Source organism: Oncorhynchus mykiss, chromosome 13, assembly GCF_057628025.1.
Source record: "Oncorhynchus mykiss isolate SJ-2025 chromosome 13, ASM5762802v1, whole genome shotgun sequence".
Taxonomy (NCBI): domain Eukaryota; kingdom Metazoa; phylum Chordata; class Actinopteri; order Salmoniformes; family Salmonidae; genus Oncorhynchus; species Oncorhynchus mykiss.
This window is the reverse complement of record NC_143034.1, coordinates 15,913,064-15,933,459: the sequence shown is the minus strand read 5'-3', so window position 1 is coordinate 15,933,459 and position 20,396 is coordinate 15,913,064. Positions and strand designations below refer to the sequence as shown.

The 20,396-nt window shown below is 40.3% G+C and overlaps 2 protein-coding genes across 2 annotated transcripts; both read left to right on the top strand.

Annotated features, from left to right (window-relative positions):
* Window positions 1-384: 384 nt before the first annotated feature.
* On the top strand, window positions 385-2,920 carry LOC110519431 (B-cell receptor CD22). The gene is made up of 5 exons (XM_090194602.1): window positions 385-1,419; window positions 1,570-1,839; window positions 2,082-2,345; window positions 2,453-2,753; window positions 2,893-2,920. Exons 1-5 carry the CDS (start codon window positions 1,344-1,346, stop codon window positions 2,918-2,920), a joined length of 939 nt encoding a protein of 312 aa, XP_090050728.1. The 5' UTR covers window positions 385-1,343.
* Window positions 2,921-2,924: 4 nt separating this feature from the next.
* On the top strand, window positions 2,925-3,635 carry LOC149978740 (uncharacterized). Its single transcript, XM_090195503.1, has 3 exons — window positions 2,925-3,011; window positions 3,117-3,171; window positions 3,313-3,635. Exons 1-3 carry the CDS (start codon window positions 3,001-3,003, stop codon window positions 3,550-3,552), a joined length of 306 nt encoding a protein of 101 aa, XP_090051629.1. The 5' UTR covers window positions 2,925-3,000; the 3' UTR covers window positions 3,553-3,635.
* The last annotated feature ends 16,761 nt before the right edge of the window (window positions 3,636-20,396 follow it).

Genomic DNA, 20,396 nt, shown 5'->3' with positions numbered 1-20,396 from the left:
GAATGGGGGACTGGTATAGAACCTGAAGATCTAGGTCAGGACCCAGAGTATGCAGGTCGTCTGGAGTATCATGGAGATAAGAAGAAAGACTGTACCCTGAAAATCACAGACCTGAGAGAGAGAGACTCAGCTACGTACAATTTCAGATTCATAACAGATCAGACTGAAGGGAGATATTATGGTGATCCTGGAGTCACTCTGTCTGTTACAGGTACAGTAACTGCTAGTCTGTTGAATTCATATCTACTGTCCATTTAGGTCTAGAAATTGGATTTGCATATATGAAACAGATTTAAGAATTAAATGAGTTTGAGAATGTCTTGCATCATGTGATTAAACTATAGAACAGGTGATTCAGGGTTTTAATGTTGTGATCAACTCCAGCTCTGCAGGTGAAGGTGACTCCTGCTGCAAAGGGACAGAAGACACTGACCTGTAGCACCACCTGTACTCTGACTGACAACCCCACCTACATCTGGTATAAGAACGGACAGGTAGAAACCGTGAAGACTTCCACCTATTCAGTCCTCCCTAATGCTAAGGACAGCTACTCTTGTGCTGTAAAAGGCCAAGAGGATCTCCACTCTCCTGCAGTGTGTGAGTGAGAATTCAACTCAGTATTCTAGTATAACTTTTCAGATATAATTATTCTGTCTGCTAAACAGCTTCAGAGTTGTCTAGCAAAACTATCACACGATTACTGAAGCTCAATATTCTACTGTGTAAATCACGCCCTCTTGTCATTATGTTTCAGGTGTTCAGGGTCAGAGCTGCAACAGAGTGAATTACAATAAGATGAGAATCTGTGTCTTGAAGTGGTCAACAGTGGACATATCCGGTACTTATGTTGGTTATTATTACACCACATCATCATTCTGGTTTAGAAGTGATAAGTCGACCCCTGAAGATCTAACCAGAGACCCAGGGTATGCAGGTCGTGTGAAGTACCCTGACAAAGAGACAAGGAGAAACGAAGGTCCCTTCACCCTGAGAATCACAGATCTGAGAGAGGAGGACTCAGCTGAGTATCGCTTCACTTTTAAAACTCACAGCTTTGACTGGGGTCATAGTTTCCCAGGAACAACTCTGTCTGTCACAGGTAATACTACCCTGTATGATACAACTGTAAATCATAATGAATTACAGGATAAATATATTAACCATCCTATTAACACAGAGGTGTATGTGGTTTTATACACATTGTTTCAGGTCTGCAGGTGAAGGTGACTCCTGCTGCAGAGGGACAGAAGACACTGACCTGTATCACCACCTGTACTCTGACTGACAACCCCACCTACATCTGGTACAGGAACAGACAACCTATAAAAGAGGACTCCTCCCCCATGTACTCCATCAGCAGTGAGGATGCAGACAGTTACTCCTGTACTGTAAAAGGCCGTCTCAGCTCTCCTGCAGTGTGTGAGTACAGTACAATAGTACAGAATTCTACTCAGCAAGTATAATGTAAATTCAGGTAAATGAGACTTTATCAATCATTTTAGAACAAAAATATATTTTTTTACTAATTGCTAATTTTACTTTGATAAAATGTTTGGTATTTTACATCAGATAAACCAAAGAACACCTCAGTGTCAGTCAGTCCCTCTGGTGAAATAGTGGAGGGCAGTTCAGTGACTCTGACCTGCAGCAGTGATGCCAACCCACCTGTGCAGAGTTACACCTGGTGGTACAAGAAGAATGGAGGTGACTATCAGAGTATGACAGGACCACAACATGTCTTCAATCAAATCCAGTCATCTGACACTGGAGAGTACTACTGTGTGTCCCAGAATGAGATGGGGACAAACAGGTCTAGGACCATCAACATGGATGTGAAGTGTGAGTAAAGTACAGAACAGTGTTTGAATGAGAAGGTAGCAAAACAATTATAGCTAAATGCATTAGTCCAAAAGCATAACATCTCCAAATGAGTATTTGTTAAAGTTTTGTGTAAGTTAGAGTTTTAGATAGTTCTCTAACTAAACAGATAATTTATTTTTGACATGACATTTAATTTGTAAATATACTACTGTGGTAAATATACTAGTCATATCCCTCTGACAAATTCTCCTTTACATCAGATAAACCAAAGAGCACCTCAGTGTCAGTCAGTCCCTCTGGTGAAATAGTGGAGGGCAGTTCAGTGACTCTGACCTGCAGCAGTGATGCCAACCCACCTGTGGACAAATACACCTGGTACAAGAAGAACGTATTCTCACCAAAAGCATCAGGACAGAGTTACAGCATCACTAACATCATCTCTGAGGACAGAGGAGAATACTACTGTGAGGCTGAGAATAAATATGGACGTCTCAACTCTTCTTCTGTGTCTGTGGACGTTCAGTGTAAGTTCACCTAACCTCATCTTTAATCAGAGGATCACATTTAAATTCATATTTCAATCACAAGTAAAACACTATTTAATACACTGTTGTTACATATTGTCCACCAGACGGCCCAAAGAACACCTCAGTGTCAGTCAGTCCCTCTGGTGAAATAGTGGAGGGCAGTTCAGTGACTCTGACCTGCAGCAGTGATGCCAACCCACCTGTGGACAAATACACCTGGTACTTTCAAAATGAGACTTTTCTAAATGGATGTGGACAGATGTACAACATCAGTAACTTCAAGTCTAAGGACAGTGGACATTACCACTGTGAGGCCTGGAATGGAAGAGGATCTGGGAACTCTACAGCTCTGATGATCATTTTACCAGGTGAAGTTTCATCTTATATATTTCAACACAAAATGATGTTTCAAACTAATATTAATAATTATACTTTAGATTATAAAACGTTGTTTTATAATTATATATACAGTCAGATTAGATCAGTTAACAAATATTGTATTATTGTCCTGGACTATGTTTATGTTCAGTTTATTATATGCCAGGGCTCATATCATCCATATTTTATTGTAGGGAAACAAACATCAGTTGTGACTGCAGCTGTAGGAATCATAGTGGTGGTTCTGGTTCTCATCCTCTGTCTCTCTGGACTCATGTGGTTCAGGTGAGAGATTATTTTAAAGATTATTTCACTCCAACTCTTTTTTATTAACTTCATTTGTTCATTGATTCGTTCAATAATTAATTAATCCATTAATGTGTAAACCAGGAAGAAGGCCTCCATATCCACCTCTGACACAAGAGACATATCAGAGAATGTACAGGTGAGTCTGTTGGAAACAGAGAATGTACAGGTGAGTCTGTTGGAATCAGAGAATGTACAGGTGAGTCTGTTGGAATCAGATTATTTGTATTGCTTTGTGAATCATTTCTACTCATCATGTTGTCTGTCCTCTTCCCATCAGGGAGACTCTAGTCCAGTGTATGAAAATGTAAAAAGCATGTCCACAGCCCCTACTGCAGCACAGACAGTAGCCACAGACGACCAGGACGATGTCCACTATGCCAGCGTCCACTTCTCTCGCTCCAAAAACCAGGAAGTGCCTCTAAACTCCACCGTCCAAGTGCCTCAGCCCCAGAAAGAGGATGAGGATGTCCAGTACGATGCTGTGAAATTCAACCTCCACAGTGCTGCCACCTGGTGAGCATATTCTGTATTAAGGTCATTCATATGCTGCTGTTTATTGTAGGAGATGTCATCAATAAGCAAAACAGTTGACCCTTAGTGTGCAGTACAGAGGCTCTGAAAAAACATGAACAAATGCTCCAAAAACCCCCTAAGACGTCCTTTTAGAAACAGAAATATCTCAGTATAGTGATGCAGGTCTTTAGACGTAACAGTTGTACACATGACATTGTGTCATTCTGAACTTTATCCACAACGTTATATTCCGTTTTGTGTGACTCCTGCTGTTTCTCCGTCCAACGGTTCTATTCTCCGAGTATCAGGCTGCTAGAACGGACGAGAAGCATCGTTCAAGTCTCAACAACATGGAACATGACGTTACGGAGTTCAGAATGACACCATTTCATGTGTACAACATCTAAAGACATGCATAACTACAGACTTCTTAGAGCTTCTTAGTTTCTAAAATGATGTTTTGGGGTGTTTTTGGAGCCCACTGACTGAACAACGAAGTGAATTGATGGTTGGGGATAGTTTCTCAAAAACGAGTGAAATCGCCCAAAGAAAATCTGACCCTCCTATAACATTCCAGTTACATATGTTTCTAGATTTGGTTGTAAACAAGCTATATTCTTGATTACAGCTCATTCATATGTTGCTACTTATTGGACGAGAAGACCATGACGTCATCAATAAGCAAAAGAGTTGACCCCTAGTGGCCACTAGTAATGGCATTTCCTTACAAACCCAACAATATAATGAGAGAGTGGTGGTTTTGAGGAACTGTTCTGTGTTCCAAATGGAACCCTATTCCCAATTTAGTGCACTACTTTTCACCAGAGCCATATAGGCCTTGGTCAAAGTAAAGCACTATAAAGAGTATATGAAGGTTTTTTAGGGGGATGCAGATTCTGTTAAATTTCTGTTTCTCTCTCTTCAGACCCACGGCAGCACAAGCAGCTGAGGAGGACTCTTCTGAGATCTATAGTAGAGTCAACAAACCCAGAAGACCTGAACACAACAAACCCAGAACCAAGAAGACCTGAACGCAACAAACCCAGAACCAAGAAGACCCGAACACAACAAACCCAAAACCAAGAAGACCTGAACACAACAAACCCAGAACCAAGAAGACCTGAACACAACAAACCCAGAACCAAGAAGACCTGAACACAACAAATCCAGAACCAAGAAGACCTGAACAGAACAAGTTTGACAATAACCTTGTGTATCTGGACCTGTATATCTAAACTAAGTGATATAATGCCTGTGGAGGTGTGGAATATTGACCATTATAAACTGGGTGGTTTGAGCTGTGAATGCTGATTGGCTGACAGGCGTGGTATACCAGACCGTATACCATGGGTATTAAAATGTGTATTTACTGGTCTAAGGACATTGGTAACCAGTTTAAAATAAGGCACCTCTATGTTTGTGGTACGTGTGGGTTGTGGTACGTGGTACGTGGCCAATATACCATGGCTAAGGGCTGCATCCAAGCACTCCGAGTTGCATTGTGCATATGAACAGTCCTTAGCGGTAGTATATTGGCCATATACCACACCTCCTCAGGCCTTATTGTTTAACTTTATAATGGCAACAAGGTACTTCAGGGGTTTGTGTTATATGACCAACATACTGTTCCACGGCTTATTTTAAACTGGTTAACAACATAAATAGAACATTAAACAAGTATTTTTACGTATATTGTCTTATATACAGTATAGACTTCTGAAATGCTGTTTCAGCCAATCAGCATCCAGTGCCAAAACTACCCAGTTTATAACAGTATTTAATAATATATGCCATCTAGCAGACACTTTTATCCAAATTCACTGTCATTACAGTCATGTTTGAATACCCATGCTCCATAATGTACCAACTGAGCCACAGGACGACTCTATTCACACTTAGAGTAGGAGTTCTGATCTAGGGTCAGTTATGACTTTGAAACAGTTATGAATTAGAAAGGGACCTTAACATTTTTTTACATCTTTTTTACGTTGAAAAATGTTGTATTTCTGAAGTAGGAAACCTTGAGTTCCAGTTATATCTTACAGAGCATTCAGAAAGTATTCAGACCCCTTGACTTTTTCCACATTTTGTGATGTTTCAAACTTTTTCTCAAATTGATGAAATAGTTTTCTCCTCATCAATCAACACACTAAACCCCAATAATGATAAAGCAAAAAAGTTTTTTTGACGATTTTGCAAATGTATAAATACAAAACAACTGCAATATCACATTTACATAAGTATTCAGACCCTTTAATCAGTACTTTGTCGAAGCACCTTTGGCAGCGATTACAGCCGAGTCTTCTTGGGTATGACGCTACAAGCTTGGCACACCTGTATTTGGGGAATTTCTCCCATTTTTATTTCCAGATCCTCTCAAGCTTTGTCGTGTTGGATGGGGAGCGTCGCTGAACAGATATTTTCAGTACTCTCCAGGGATGTTCGATCAGGTTCAAGTCCGGGCTCTGGCTGGGCCACTCAAGGACATTGAGATTTCTCCCGAAGCAACTCCTGCTTTGTCTTGGCTGTGTGCTTAGGGTCCTTGTCCTATTGGAAGGTTGAACCTTCACCCCAGTCTGAGGCCCTGAGCCCTCTGGAGCTTGTTTTCGTCAAGGATCTCTCTGTACTTTTCTCCATTCATCTTTCCCTCGATCCTGACTAGTCTCCCAGTCCCTGCCGCTGAAAAATATCCCCACAGCATGATGCTGCCACCACCATGCTTCACCGTAGGGATGGTGCTAGGTTTCCTCCAGACGTGACGCTTGGCATTCAGGCCAAAGAGTTCAATCTTGGTTGCATCAGACCAGATAATCTTGTTTCTCATGGTCTTAGGGTCTTTAGGTACCTTTTGACAAACTCCAAGCAGGCTTTCATGTGCCATTGGCTTCCGACTGGCCACTCTACCATAAAAGCCTGGTTGGTGGAGTGCTGCAGAGATGGCTGTCCTTCTTGAAGGCTCTCTCATCTCCACAGAGGAACTCTGGAATTCTGTCAGAGTGACCATCGGGTTCTTGGTCACCTCGCTGACCAAGGCCCTTCTCCCCCGATTTATCATTTTGGTCAGGCAGCCTGCTCTAGGAAGAGTCTTGGTGGTTCCAAACATCTTCTACTTAAGAATAATGGAGGCTACTGTGTTCTTGGACATTAAAAAATACAGAAATGTTTTGGTACCCTTCCCCAGTTCTAGAGACAAATCCTTAAACCTCATTATTTTTGCTCTGACATGCACTGCAAACTGTGGGACCTTGTAGACAGGTGTGGGCCTTTCCAAATCATGTCCAATTAATTTAATTTACAACAGGTGGACTCCAATGAAGTTGTAGAAACATCTCAAGGATGATTCAATTCCGAGTCTCAAAAGGTCTGAATACTTATCTAAATAAGATATTTCTGTGTTTTAGTTTTAAAACATTTTCAAAACTTTCTAAAAACCTGTTTTTGTTTTGTCATTATGGGGATAGTGTGGTATATTTTTATTTAATCTATTTTAGAATAAGGCTGTAACGTAACAACATTTGAAAAAAGTCAAGGGGTCTGAATACTTTCCCAATGCATTGTATATAATTCTATATTTATTTATGTCATGTTTCTGAAACAATCATCAAACTTGTGAGACTTTTGCCTTTTTGCCATGTTCTAATGTAGCCTGTTGTCCATTCATATTCTAATGTAGCCTGTTGTCCATTCATATTCTAATGTAGCCTGTTGTCCATTCATATTCTAATGTAGCCTGTTGTCCATTCATATTTTAAGGTAGCCTGTTGTCCATTCATATTTTAAGGTAGCATGTTGTCCATTCATATTCTAAGGTAGCCTGTTGTCCATTCATATTCTAAGGTAGCCTCTTACCCATATATAGTCTAATGTAGCCTGTTGTCAATATATAGTCTAATGTAACCTGTTGTCAATATATAGTCTCATGTAGCCTGTTGTCTAATGTAACATGTTATCCATATATAGTCTAATGTAGCCTGTTATCCATATATAGTCTAATGTAGCCTGTTATCTAATGTAGCATGTTATCCATATATAGTCTAATGTAGCCTGTTATCCATATATAGTCTAATGTAGCATGTTTTCAATATATAGTCTAATGTAGCATGTTTTCCATATATAGTCTAATGTAGCATGTTTTCCATATATAGTCTAATGTAGCCTGTTATCCAAATATAGTCTAGTGTAACATCTTAAAAAATGTTTTACTTTACGAATGTTTCGTTCTATCTAATTGGTAGTTACAGTCTTGTCTCATCACTGTAACTCCCGTATGGACTCGGGAGTGTCGAAGGTCAAGAGCCACGCGTCCTCCGTAACATAACCCAACCAAGCCACACTGCCCACTGAACCTGGAAGACAGCCACACCCATGTGTCAGAGGAAACACCGTGCTGTGTCACACCCGACACGTCACAGGAGTTTCTAGAGCGCAATGGAACAAGGACGTCCCTGCCTACCAAACCCTCCCCTAAACTGGAAGACGCTGGGCCAATTACCCACCGCCCGCTCGGTCTCCCGGTCGCGGCCAGCTGCGACAGACCCTGGACTTGAACCAGGATCTCTAGTGGCACAGCTAGTAACTGTGATGCAGTGCCTTAGACCACTGCACCACTCAGGAGGCCCAGATCAAGTTTCTCCTGATGTGTTTAATGATGATTTACCTTTGTATTGCTGTCAGACATTATTCCACAATTTATATTGCGTATTACCATATTGTTCAGTGTCATGATATTGCTTGTTTTATTATTTAAAAAAATCATTATTACATATTTAGATACATCAAAGATTTTGACCTTTGCAGCTTTTACAGTGTGGTTCAGTGTCAATACAGGATAAACATCATATCAGCATCATGTAGTAAATAATAAAACAAATGAACAATAAAGACATTAATGAATTATTAATACATTGATTCATGACTATTTCCATTTTTTTTTCTGCCTATTGGACACATGATGGCGCCATTGAACCACGTAGCCAATGAGTGGCTAGTCTGTAGGCTCGTCAGACCTGCTACATTCTGTCAGGAGATAAACTGTCATTGATCAACACCCAGCACTGTTCATCTCACACACACACACACACACACACACACACACACACACACACACACACACACACACACACACACACACACACACACACACACACAGAGAGAGAGAGAGAGAGGCCGTGTTAATATCAATGTAAAAAGTCAATCTGTCTGTTTCCTCTCAGCATGTGGGGGAGCTGAGTGTACAAATGACTACTGGTTTATTATGTCAATCAGTTGTATTAATTCATAATAAAATACAGTTTAATCCAATCAGATGTAGTTTCATTATTGAATGTCATTTTAATCTGTATCTTTATCTGCTGCCATGTGTTGTATATTTATATTTACGTTTCCCTCTGATTGGATTGTCTGAATTCACTCGTCAAGTGACAATTAAATTTAAAAAACGACATTGATGAAAGATGTGAAACCCTCTACCCTGGCAAAGACATAGACCGTATCTAGGAAAACGATTTAGGCTTTGACTCTTCCTCTCTGCCCCTGTTTCTCTCTGCCCCTGTTCCTCTCTGCCCCTGTTCCTCTCTGCCCCTGTTCCTCTCTCCCCCTGTTCCTCTCTGCCCCTGTTCCTCTCTGCCCCTGTTCCTCTCTCCCCCTGTTCCTCTCTGCCCCTGTTTCTCTCTCCCCCTGTTCCTCTCTGCCCCTGTTCCTCTCTCCCCCTGTTCCTCTCTCCCCCTGTTCCTCTCTCCCCCTGTCCCTCTCTCCCCATGTTCCTCTTTGCCCCTGTTCCTCTCTGCCCCTGATTCTCTCTGCCCCTGTTTCTCTCTGCTCCTGTTCCTCTCCGCCCCTGTTCCTCTCTGCCCCTGTTCCTCTCTGCCCCTGTTCCTCTCTGCCCCTGTTCCTCTCTGCCCCTGTTCCTCTCTGCCCCTGTTTCTCTCTGCCCCTGTTCCTCTCTGCCCCTGTTTCTCTCTGCCCCTGTTCCTCTCTCCCCCTGTTTCTCTCTGCCCCTGGCCCCTGCCCTTACTGGCTGCGTCCCTATTCTCCACCCTTCACAAAGTGTGCACTAACAATGAATCACCAATCACACAAACAAACACACACACACAAACACAAAGACACACACACGCACACAGAGGCAGTGTTAACTGAGTGGTCTCATTTCAGGTTTAGAGTTCAGACACTGTGAAGAAGAAGGCAGTCTCACTAACAGGGGACATGAACACAATTATCTCAGAATGATTATTTCTATTCACTGAAATGACCCCAGTTTAACACTGTATGTGTGTGTTCTCCTCCAGAGAAGGGTATTCAGTTGTTTAAGCAGGGACAGTACTCTCAGGATGTGGACATGTTCTCAGAGTCTATCCACTGTGACCCCAATGACCACAGATGCACAGCACCTTAAAGCTTGACCTCTAACCAATGACCCCAAACAGAACAGGTACACAACACAAAATACCACTATACTCCCATCAATCGCTCTCTCTATCGCCCCGTCGCTCTCTCGCTCCTCTTTCCATCTCTCCCCACTCTCTCGCTCTTCCTTTTCTTTCTCTCTTCCATCTCTCTCTCTCTCTCTCTCTCTCACTCTCTCTCTGGTTCTTTGGGAATAATTGCTACAGCTAAGGGTGTTTGGAGCTCTACTCCTCTTACTTCAGATGCTCACAAGTCCATCCAGCCTGATCCTGATTGGCCAAAGGGATACTTCCACAAAGGGAGTGTACTAATACAGGGTTGAAGGTCACAATCTGAGCTTTCTACTGTAAATGTGGACATTGCTCTGTGTGTGTGTGTCTGTCTGTCAGAAATCTGACTCTTTTTCCTCCCCTCTTCTCTCTCCTGCGGTATGTTGAGGCAGACAGGGCCATGCAACACAGTGGAGGCTCCACAGAGGAGGAAGGAGAGCAGAAGGTCTACAGTGGACAGCATTCTGTAGGTTAGCACCATGGTGTAGCTGGAGGACAGTTAGATTCCGTCCTACTCTGGGTATATTGATTTCAATACAAAATCTAGGAGGCTCATGGTTCTCAACCTCTTCCATAGACTTACACAGTAATTATGACAACTTCTGGACGACATCCTCCAACCTATCAGAGATCTTGCTGCCTGAAGTGACATGTTGTCCACCCAATCAAAGGATCAGAGAATGAATCTAGTACTGAAAGCATAAGCTACAGCTAGATAGCACAGCAGTGCATACAATGTGGTGAGTAGTTGACTCAGAGAGAGAGAAAAACAATAGTTGAACAGTTTTGAACAAACACAGTACTTTCAAAATGAAGGAGAAGCAGGAGAGATATAAATCTTTTTTTTCACTTTCACTTACTTAGCTAGCAAATGCAGCTATCTAGTTTAGCCCAGTCAAACACCCTGCTGAAACAGAGGGATGCTATATTAGCTAGATGGCTATGATGATCCAACACAACACTGGAACTCTTCCACATCAAGGGAAGCTTTTGGTTTTACTAATTTATTGCCTCACCTGTCTAAGTGCTAAACTGCTTACTGACTGTTCACAGTAACTTTACCTCATGATTTTAGCTGATTTACTAATGCTTTAGTTCTATTAGCTATGCTGACTATGACGTTACTTTAGCTAATATGGTGACAACGATATAGGGTGTGTGTAGTGGTTTGGCTTGGAAAGTTTTTTTTCGCATGGTCACATACAGCTGATGCGTTGTACATTGCTATTATAACAACCTCCACTCTTCTGGGAAGGCTTTCCACTAGATGTTGGAACATTGCTGTGGGGACTTGTTTACATTCAGCCACAAGAGCATTAATGAGCTTAGGCACTGTTTTTGGGCGATTAGGCCTGGCTTGCAATCGGCGTTCCAATTCATGGGGTTGAGGTCTGGGCTCTCTGCAGGCCATTCAAGATCTTCCACACTGATCTCGACAAACCATTTCTATATGGACCTTGCTTTGGACACATGGGCGTTGTCATTTTGAAACAGGAAAATGTCTTCCCCAAACTGTTGCCATAAAGTTGGAAGCACAGAATCGTATAAAATGTCATTGTATGCTGTATCTCTTCACTGGAATGAAGGGATCTAGCCCGAACCATGAAAAAGAGCCCCGCCAAACCCAGATTCATCCATCTGAATGCCAGATGGTGAAGCGTGATTCATCACTCCAGAGAACGCGTTTCCACTGCTCCAGATTCATCCATCTGACTGCCAGATGGTGAAGCGTGATTCATCACTCCAGAGAACACGTTTCCACTGCTCCAGATTCATCCATCTGACTGCCAGATGGTGAAGCGTGATTCATCACTCCAGAGAACGCGTTTCCACTGCTCCAGATTCCAACGCCAGCCGACGCTTGGCGTTGCACATGGTGATCTGAAGCTTGTGTGCGGCTGCTTGGCCATTGAATCACATTTCATGAAGCTCCCAACAAACAGTTATTGTTCTGACGTTGCTTCCAACAGCAGTTCGAAATTCGGTAGTGAGTGTTGCAGCCGAGGACACACTATTTTATTTTTTTTACACGCTTGGCACTTTGCTGCTGAGCCGTTGTTGCTCCTAGATGTTACCACTTCATAATAATAGCATTTACAGTTGACCAGGGCAGCTCTAGCAGGACAGAAATTTGACAACCTGACTTGTTGTAAAGGTGGCATCCTAGGAAAGTCACTGAGCTCTTCAGTGAGACCATTCTACTGCCAATGTTTGTTTATGGAGATTGCTCTATTTTATACATCTGTCAGCAACGGGTGTGTTAAGGCCTTATCCACTAATTTGAAGTGGTGTTCACATACTTTTGAATATATAGTATCCTGAACTTTGTTACATCTCCTAGATAGAGGACAGTCACTTCAACACCTTAGTTCTTATTAGACATTTCATCACTGTCTTTGCCATTTATGAAAGTGTTACTCAATGTGTTTATATGGGCTATAACAGTAAAGGACTAATTCAATATTTTATCAAATCATTTTTAAGAATTGTATTTTTTTTAACCTAAAGTGGTACTATAATTCAAAATCAAATATCTAAATGATCCATGGTATGACCACCTTAAAACAATTCCATGTGTCAGCTAGTGGAACCTCTACAAATGGCTGAGGTTCAGAAACCCAGTGTCAGAGGGAGCAAGGTCCAGCACCTAAACACACAAATCAAATCAAATTGTATTTGTCACATGCACCGAATACAACTGGTGTTACTGTGAAATGGTTAATGACAAGCCCTTAACTAACAATGCAGTTGTTTTTATGTCAGAAAATAATAATAAATACACAAATATGGAAAAGCTACAAAAAACGATCACACAATAAAATAACAATAAAGAAGCAGCAATTACATAAAAGAATAATCATTGTAATTTAAAAAAACACACGCATCATGCAGACACAATGGGACACAATAATCCCAGCCAGAAAGACAGACTTAGTTATACACATGTCAGGGTCCACTTTGGGTCCGTTGTTCTGAAGATCAGTGAGCTGAAGACATCTCTTTCACACAAGAACACACTGGTAATTCAGAGCAGCTTGCCTTGGCCTTGGCATAATGACCACTCACTGTTGTCTGTTGTTTCTAGCTAGCTAATGTTGATAGCTAAATGTCAGCTAACTAACTAGCTCACAAGTTAACTATGGGGTCTTGCTGTAATTCAGTGGCAGCGCATCATATTGTTCACAATCCAGTACATTCAGAGTAGCTGTGTGATGCACAAAAATGCTTGTTTATCACTGAATAACAGCAGCTTCATGTAGCTAACAAGCTAGTTGAGATCACAAGTTCACTCAATTCAAACTGCAGTTCAATATAACTCCCAATAACACAGTGTTTTTACGTGCGTACCTGGTTTATTATATATATATATATATTTACATTTTCAAATGTTATTTTACCTTCTATTTTGTATATTTCCATCAGACTACTAGGGACATATGAAGCCTGGAGGCTGCAGTAATGTTGAGATGTCAGTAGGGAGAGCTCTAGTCTAGAACACTGGTACCAAAGATACTCCCCTTTCATCTGTTCTGGAACCTTCAGTACCAGCTGATGAGGAGTGATGGGAATGGGTCACATTTTGTCTCTTGTAAAACATGTAGGTCCACTCCTCAAATAAAGAAATGCAACTACAGTATTCTGACGTTAGACCATTTTCTATTTAGATACAGTAACATCGCTTATGTGACATGCTGTTCCTGCATGTTAATGCCCTGACTAGGCTTCTTTAAAATGTATCAACCACATAATTCACACTTAGGCTCAGCCTGCTTCTACTAACACTTACAGTAGACTACTTCTTGTTTCCACGCAGTGACAGTAAGTTGACTAACTGTTCAAGACCTCTCCTCTTCACTTCACTCTGTAAGTACACTTGACAATATCTTGAAATATAGTTTTAGTTTTGATGTTTTTAGCCAAACATCACATGACTTCCTGTATCTTTGTACTTGTTGGTTTATATTGAATTGTGTTTTGGTTGTTACATCAGGGCCTGTATTCATAAAGTGTCTCAGATGGTCCATATAATTATGATCTAAAAGGCTAAACTGATCCCAGATCAGCTCTCCTACTCTGATACACTTTGTGAATACTGACCCTGGACTGTGGTTTCATGTGTTTAGTTTAGATCAGTTTATTCATTTACATGTTTAAAACATGATCAGTAGAGTTTACCAGTAACACCCAGATCTCCATTCAATAGGGTCATGTTCACAGTCATAAAACAGGGTCAAGAATAACTGTGTACGTCAGGCTACATTAGACTATACAGTATATAGACAGCAGCAGTCAATACAGCAGACTATGGTGATACTGATTCCTCTGCTATCTAATGATACTACTGTATACAAGTGTAACATAATATTTATTTATTTAACCAGGCAAGTCATTTAAGAACTGATTTTTATTTTCAATGACAGCCTAGGAACAGTGGGTTAACTGCCTGTTCAGGGGCAGAACAACAGATTTGTACTTTGTCAGCTTGGGGGTTTGAACTTGCTACCTTCCAGTTGCTGGTCCAACACTCTAACCACTAGGCTACCCTGCCGCCCCAAAAATATGATAGTGGAATGTTGTACTACTACAGACATCAGTGTTTGTGTGATTAAATGTGACTTTGTCAAGTAGTCAGTGTTGTGTTTCACCATTCTATCTGATGTATTGTCAGTTTGTAATGTTGTTATTAGCCCAACATTATTGAGGGCATTATTATTAGGATGGTGCAGTAATGTTGAGATGCCAGTAGGAGGAGCTCTAGTCTAGAACACTGGAACCTTCAGTACCACTTTGATGCAGCTGATGAGGAGTGTAAATTGAATGTGTTTGTAGAATAGAATGAATGACATCATGGAACTGACCAAATGTGAATGGAACTTTGACCTGTTCCATGTAGTACTCAGAGGGACAAGGCAACACATTCTAAGATATTATAAACATTCCATATAGAATAGTCAACATATTGTTAACATGGTTCTGTATTTATATAAAAGTGGAAATGGGGGACATTTTGTCCATTTTTGAATTGTAGGGCCCAATTTAATACAGTAACCTCCCTTCTCTGATGTACTGTTCTGGTCGTCATGCATGTTAATGTCTTAAACAGGAAGAAAGGACTGTTCTGCATCAGCTACTTGTGTCCTGACTACATAAATATGTATCAACCACAGAACTGACACTTACTAGCAGTTGCCACAAACTACCAGTAAGTTGACTCACTGTACAAGACCTCTCCCCTTCACTTCACTCTGTAGGTACTATAGACAATATCTTGAAATATAGTTTTGGGTTATTTGTTTTTAGTAATAAGTCATATACTTGAGGGTAATGTATCATTTTACTTGTTGTTATGTTATGAGATGTGTTTTGGTTGTTACATCAGGGCCAGTATTCACAAAGTGTCTCAGTGTAGGAGTGTTGATCTACATAGAGATGAGATGATTAACCAGGGTAAAAAAAGAAAAATAACAATTTAACACTGCAGTATATGGGTGTGTGTGTGTGTGTGTGCGGGGGATTTGTACACTGCTAGACATGACCACCTTGTTAACCTGATAGCCAGCCAGGTGAGACAAGTATTCTCACCAACAGCACACATGCATAAACATTATTTTGCAAAGGGACACCTCGTTAGCGCTGGAGAAGATGGCTGCTGTTTTATGGGATCTTAAAAACTTATTTGGGATAGGGGGCAGTATTCTGAAATGTTAATGAATGAGGTGCCCAAAGTAAACTGCCTGTTACTCAGGCCCAGAAACTAGGATATGCATATACAGTGGGGAGAATAAGTAATTGATACACTGCCGATTTTGCAGGTTTTCCTACTTACAACGCATGTAGAGGTCTGTAATTTTTATCATAGTTACACTTCAACTGTGAGAGACGGAATCTAAAACAAAAATCCAGAAAATCACATTGTATGATTTATAAGTAATTAATTAGCATTTTATTGCATGACATAAGTATTTGATCATCTACCAACCAGTAAGAATTCCGGCTCTCACAGACCTGTTAGTTTTTCTTTAAGAAGCCCTCCTGTTCTTCACTCATTACCCGTTTTAACTGCACCTGTTTGAACTCGTTACTTGTATAAAAGACATCTGTCCACACACTCAATCAAACAGACTCCAACCTCTCCACAATGGCCAAGACCAGAGAGTCTTGTGGTGGTGGGTTGGGTTAAGGAGAAGAATTAACATGAGACACAGTGATGCTGGGTTGTGTTTAGGAGTAGTATTAACATGAGACACAGTGATGGTGGGTTGTGTTTAGGAGTAGTATTAACATGAAACACAGTGATGGTGGGTTGTGTTTAGGAGTAGTATTAACATGAGACACAGTGATGGTGGGTTGTGTTTAGGAGTAGTATTAACATGAAACACAGTGATGGTGGGTTGTGTTTAGGAGTAGTATTAACATGAGACACAGTGATGGTGGGTTGTGTTTAGGAGTAGTATTAATTAACATGAGACAGTGATGGAGGGTTGTGTTTAGGAGTAGTATTAACATGAGACAGTGATGGTGGGTTGTGTTTAGGAGTAGTATTAACATGAGACACAGTGATGGTGGGTTGTGTTTAGGAGTAGTATTAACATGAGACACAGTGATGGTGGGTTGTGTTTAGGAGTAGTATTAACATGAGACACAGTGGTGGTGGCTTAATAATTAGCCACATTGATTAGTCACATGAATCAGGACTAATTAAGTTGATACAATGGCTTGTTTTACAAACGGTGGACCTACCAAATGGATGGGCATTCATAAAATTCCATTGTGGTCCGACGTGGTAGAAAACAGCCCCGTAAGCACAGGATGACATCTTTTTTGGTCATGTCCGAACTGGACATTTTTTTTGTGTTTTATAAATGGTAGACCTACAACATAGATGGCATTCCTAAAATTACATTTCAGACAACACTGTACTTACCTCAGTAAGCACCGTCCAACACGGACACCTTTTGGATGGTGTTTTTGTGCATTCCAGACCGGCCCTGATTTCCACGTTCACGGACGTTGGTTTTTGGTCTGGTCCGGACCAAATCTGAACCAATCATAGACGTCTGTGTTTGTTTGAGATTTTGCCCGGTCTGGACCAGCTTTCATTTGGCCCAAACAAAGATGTCTATAAATCACCTCTTTTCATCTTTCATTCAGAACCTAACAGGACAGGTCAGGGTAAAAGAGACAATATGGTCTGGATAACCAGGCTAGTCACTGCTGTCCAGGAGATTCATCCCGTGGGCTAAATTGTCATGATCAGTGGTTTCAAGTTTGTATCCTTCACTTGTTTTACTAAGCTGATCATAGCGAAAAATTAAGTATTTCTGGATTTGTTGCTGTGTAAACACATTGCAAATAGGCTCAGGATAACTCCTCCTGATAAAGTTGGGTGGCTGATATTCAGAGCTTAATAATTAGCTACATTGATTAGTCACAGGAATCAGGACTAATTAAGTTGATGAAATGGCCAGTTTTTACAAACGGTGGACCAAATGGATGGGCATTCATAAAATTCCATTGTGGCTGAAAATAAACAGGACTTCTGCAGAGTTGCACACACTGTGGTCCAACCAACAGCTCCACACAGAGAGCCAGAAGAGCTTTATTTCCTCCTTCCTGACTGCTGATGTGCTCTTAAAGTGGCAGCGCACGGTGAAGGCTCTGTGCAGGATTTCACCACAACATTAAACTATATATGGATATCAGGCTACATTAGACTATATATGGATAACAGGCTACATTAGACAATATATGGATAACATGTTACATTAGACTATATATGGATAACAGGCTACATTAGACTATATATGGATAACATGCTACATTATACTATATATGGATAACAGGCTACATTAGACTATATATGGATAACATGTTACATTAGACTATATATGGATAACAGGCTACATTAGACTATATATGGATAACATGCTACATTAGACCATATATGGATAACATGTTACATTAGACTATATATGGATAACAGGCTACATTATACTATATATGGATAACATGCTACATTAGACCATATATGGATAACATGTTACATTAGACTATATATGGATAACAGGCTACATTAGACTATATATGGATAACAGGTTACATTAGACTATATATGGATAACATGCTACATTAGACTATATATGGATAACAGGCTACATTAGACTATATATGGATAACAGGCTACATTAGACTATATATGGATAACAGGCTACATTAGACTATATATGGATAACAGGCTACATTAGACTATATATGGATAACAGGTTACATTAGACTATATATGGATAACAGGCTACATTAGACTATATATGGATAACAGGCTACATTAGACTATATATGGATAACAGGCTATATTAGACTATATATGGATAACATGCTACATTAGACTATATATGGATAACAGGCTACATTAGACTATATATGGATAACAGGCTACATTAGACTATATATGGATAACAGGCTACATTAGACTATATACAGATAACAGGCTACATCAAAATATATATGGATAACAGGCTACATTAGACTCTATATGGACAACAGGCTACATTAGACTATATATGGATAACCGGCTACATTAGAATATGTATAGATAACAGGCTACATTAGAATATGTATAGATAACAGGCTACATTAGACTATATATGGATAACAGGCTACATTAGAATATGTATAGATAACAGGCTACATTAGACTATACATGGATATCAGGCTACATTAGACTATACAGTATATGGACAGCAGCAGTCAATACAGCAGACTATGGTGATGATGATACTGATTCCTCTGCTAACTAATGCTACTACCAGTACTGTACACAAGGGTCAACAGTGTAACATAATATGAATGTGGTATGTTGTAGTACTACAGACTTCAGTTGTTTGTGTGATTAAATGTGACTTTGTCAAGTAGTCAGTGTTGTGTTTCACCATTCTACCTGATGTATTGTCAGTTTGGGATGTTGTTATTAGCCCAACATTATTGAGGACATTATTATTAGGATGGTGCAGTAATGTTGAGATGCCAGTAGGAGGAGCTCTAGTCTAGAACACTGGAACCTTCAGTACCACTTTGATGCAGCTGATGAGGAGTGTAAATTGAATGTGTTTGTAGAATAGAATGAATGACATCATGGAACTGACCAAATGTAAATGGAACTTTGACCTGTTCCATGTAGAACTCAGAAGGACAAGGCAACACATTCTAAGATATTATAAACATTCCATATAGAATAGTCAACATATTGTTAACATGGTTCTGTATTTATATAAAAGTGGAAATGGGGGACATTTTGTCCCTTATAGAAATGTAGGGCCCACTCTAATACAGTAACCTCCCTTCTCTGACATGATGTTCTGGTCGTCATGCATGTTAAGGTCTTAAAGAGGAAGAAAGGACTGTTCTGCATCAGCTACTTGTGTCCTGACTACATAAATATGTATCAACCACAGAACTGACACTTACTAGCAGTTGCCACAAACTACCAGTAAGTTAACTCACTGTACAAGACCTCCCCCTTCACTTCACTCTGTAGGTACTCTAGACAATATCTTGAAATATAGTTTTGGTTTATTTGTTTTTAGTAATAAGTCATATACTTGAAGGTAATGTATCATTTTACTTGTTATGTTTTGAGCTGTGTTTTGGTTGTTACATCAGGGTCTGTAGTCATAAAGTGTCTCAGTGTAGGAGTGTTGATCTACATAGAGATGAGATGATTAACCAGGGTAAAAAAAGACATGCAAAATAACAATTTAACACTGCAGTATGTGTGTGTGTGTGTGTGTGTGCGGGGGATTTGTACACTGCTAGACATGACCACCTTGTTAACCTGATAGCCAGCCAGGTGAGACAAGTATTCTCACCAACAGCACACATGCATAAACATTCTTGTGCAAAGGGACACCTCGTTAGCGCTGCAGAAGATGGCTGCCGTTTTATGGGATCTTAAAAACTTATTTGGGATAGGGGGCAGTATTCGGAAATTTTAATGAATGAGGTGCCCAAAGTAAACTGCCTGTTACTCAGGCCCAGAAACTAGCATATGCATATACAGTGGGGAGAATCATTATTTGATACACTGCTGATTTTGCAGGTTTTCCTACTTACAAAGCATTCAGAGGTCTGTAATTTCTATCAAAGGTACACTTCAACTGTGAGAGACGGAATCTAAAACAAAAATCCAGAAAATCACATTGTATGATTTTTAAGTAATTAATTTGAATTTTATTGCATGACATAAGTATTTGATCACCTACCAACCAGTAAGAATTCCGGCTCTCACAGACCTGTTAGTTTTTCTTTAAGAAACCCTCCTGTTCTCCACTCATTACCTGTATTAACTGCACCTGTTTGAACTCAATCAAACAGACTCCAACCTCTCCACAATGGC

Coding starts and splice junctions, on each gene's coding strand:
- LOC110519431 (XM_090194602.1), top strand. CDS start 1,344: ATGTACTCCATCAGCAGTGAGGATGCAGACAGTTACTCCTGTACTGTA. Junction 1,420..1,569: donor TCTCAGCTCTCCTGCAGTGT/GTGAGTACAGTA, acceptor ATTTTACATCAG/ATAAACCAAAGAACACCTCA. Junction 2,346..2,452: donor TGTGTCTGTGGACGTTCAGT/GTAAGTTCACCT, acceptor ATTGTCCACCAG/ACGGCCCAAAGAACACCTCA.
- LOC149978740 (XM_090195503.1), top strand. Junction 3,172..3,312: donor ACATATCAGAGAATGTACAG/GTGAGTCTGTTG, acceptor TCTTCCCATCAG/GGAGACTCTAGTCCAGTGTA.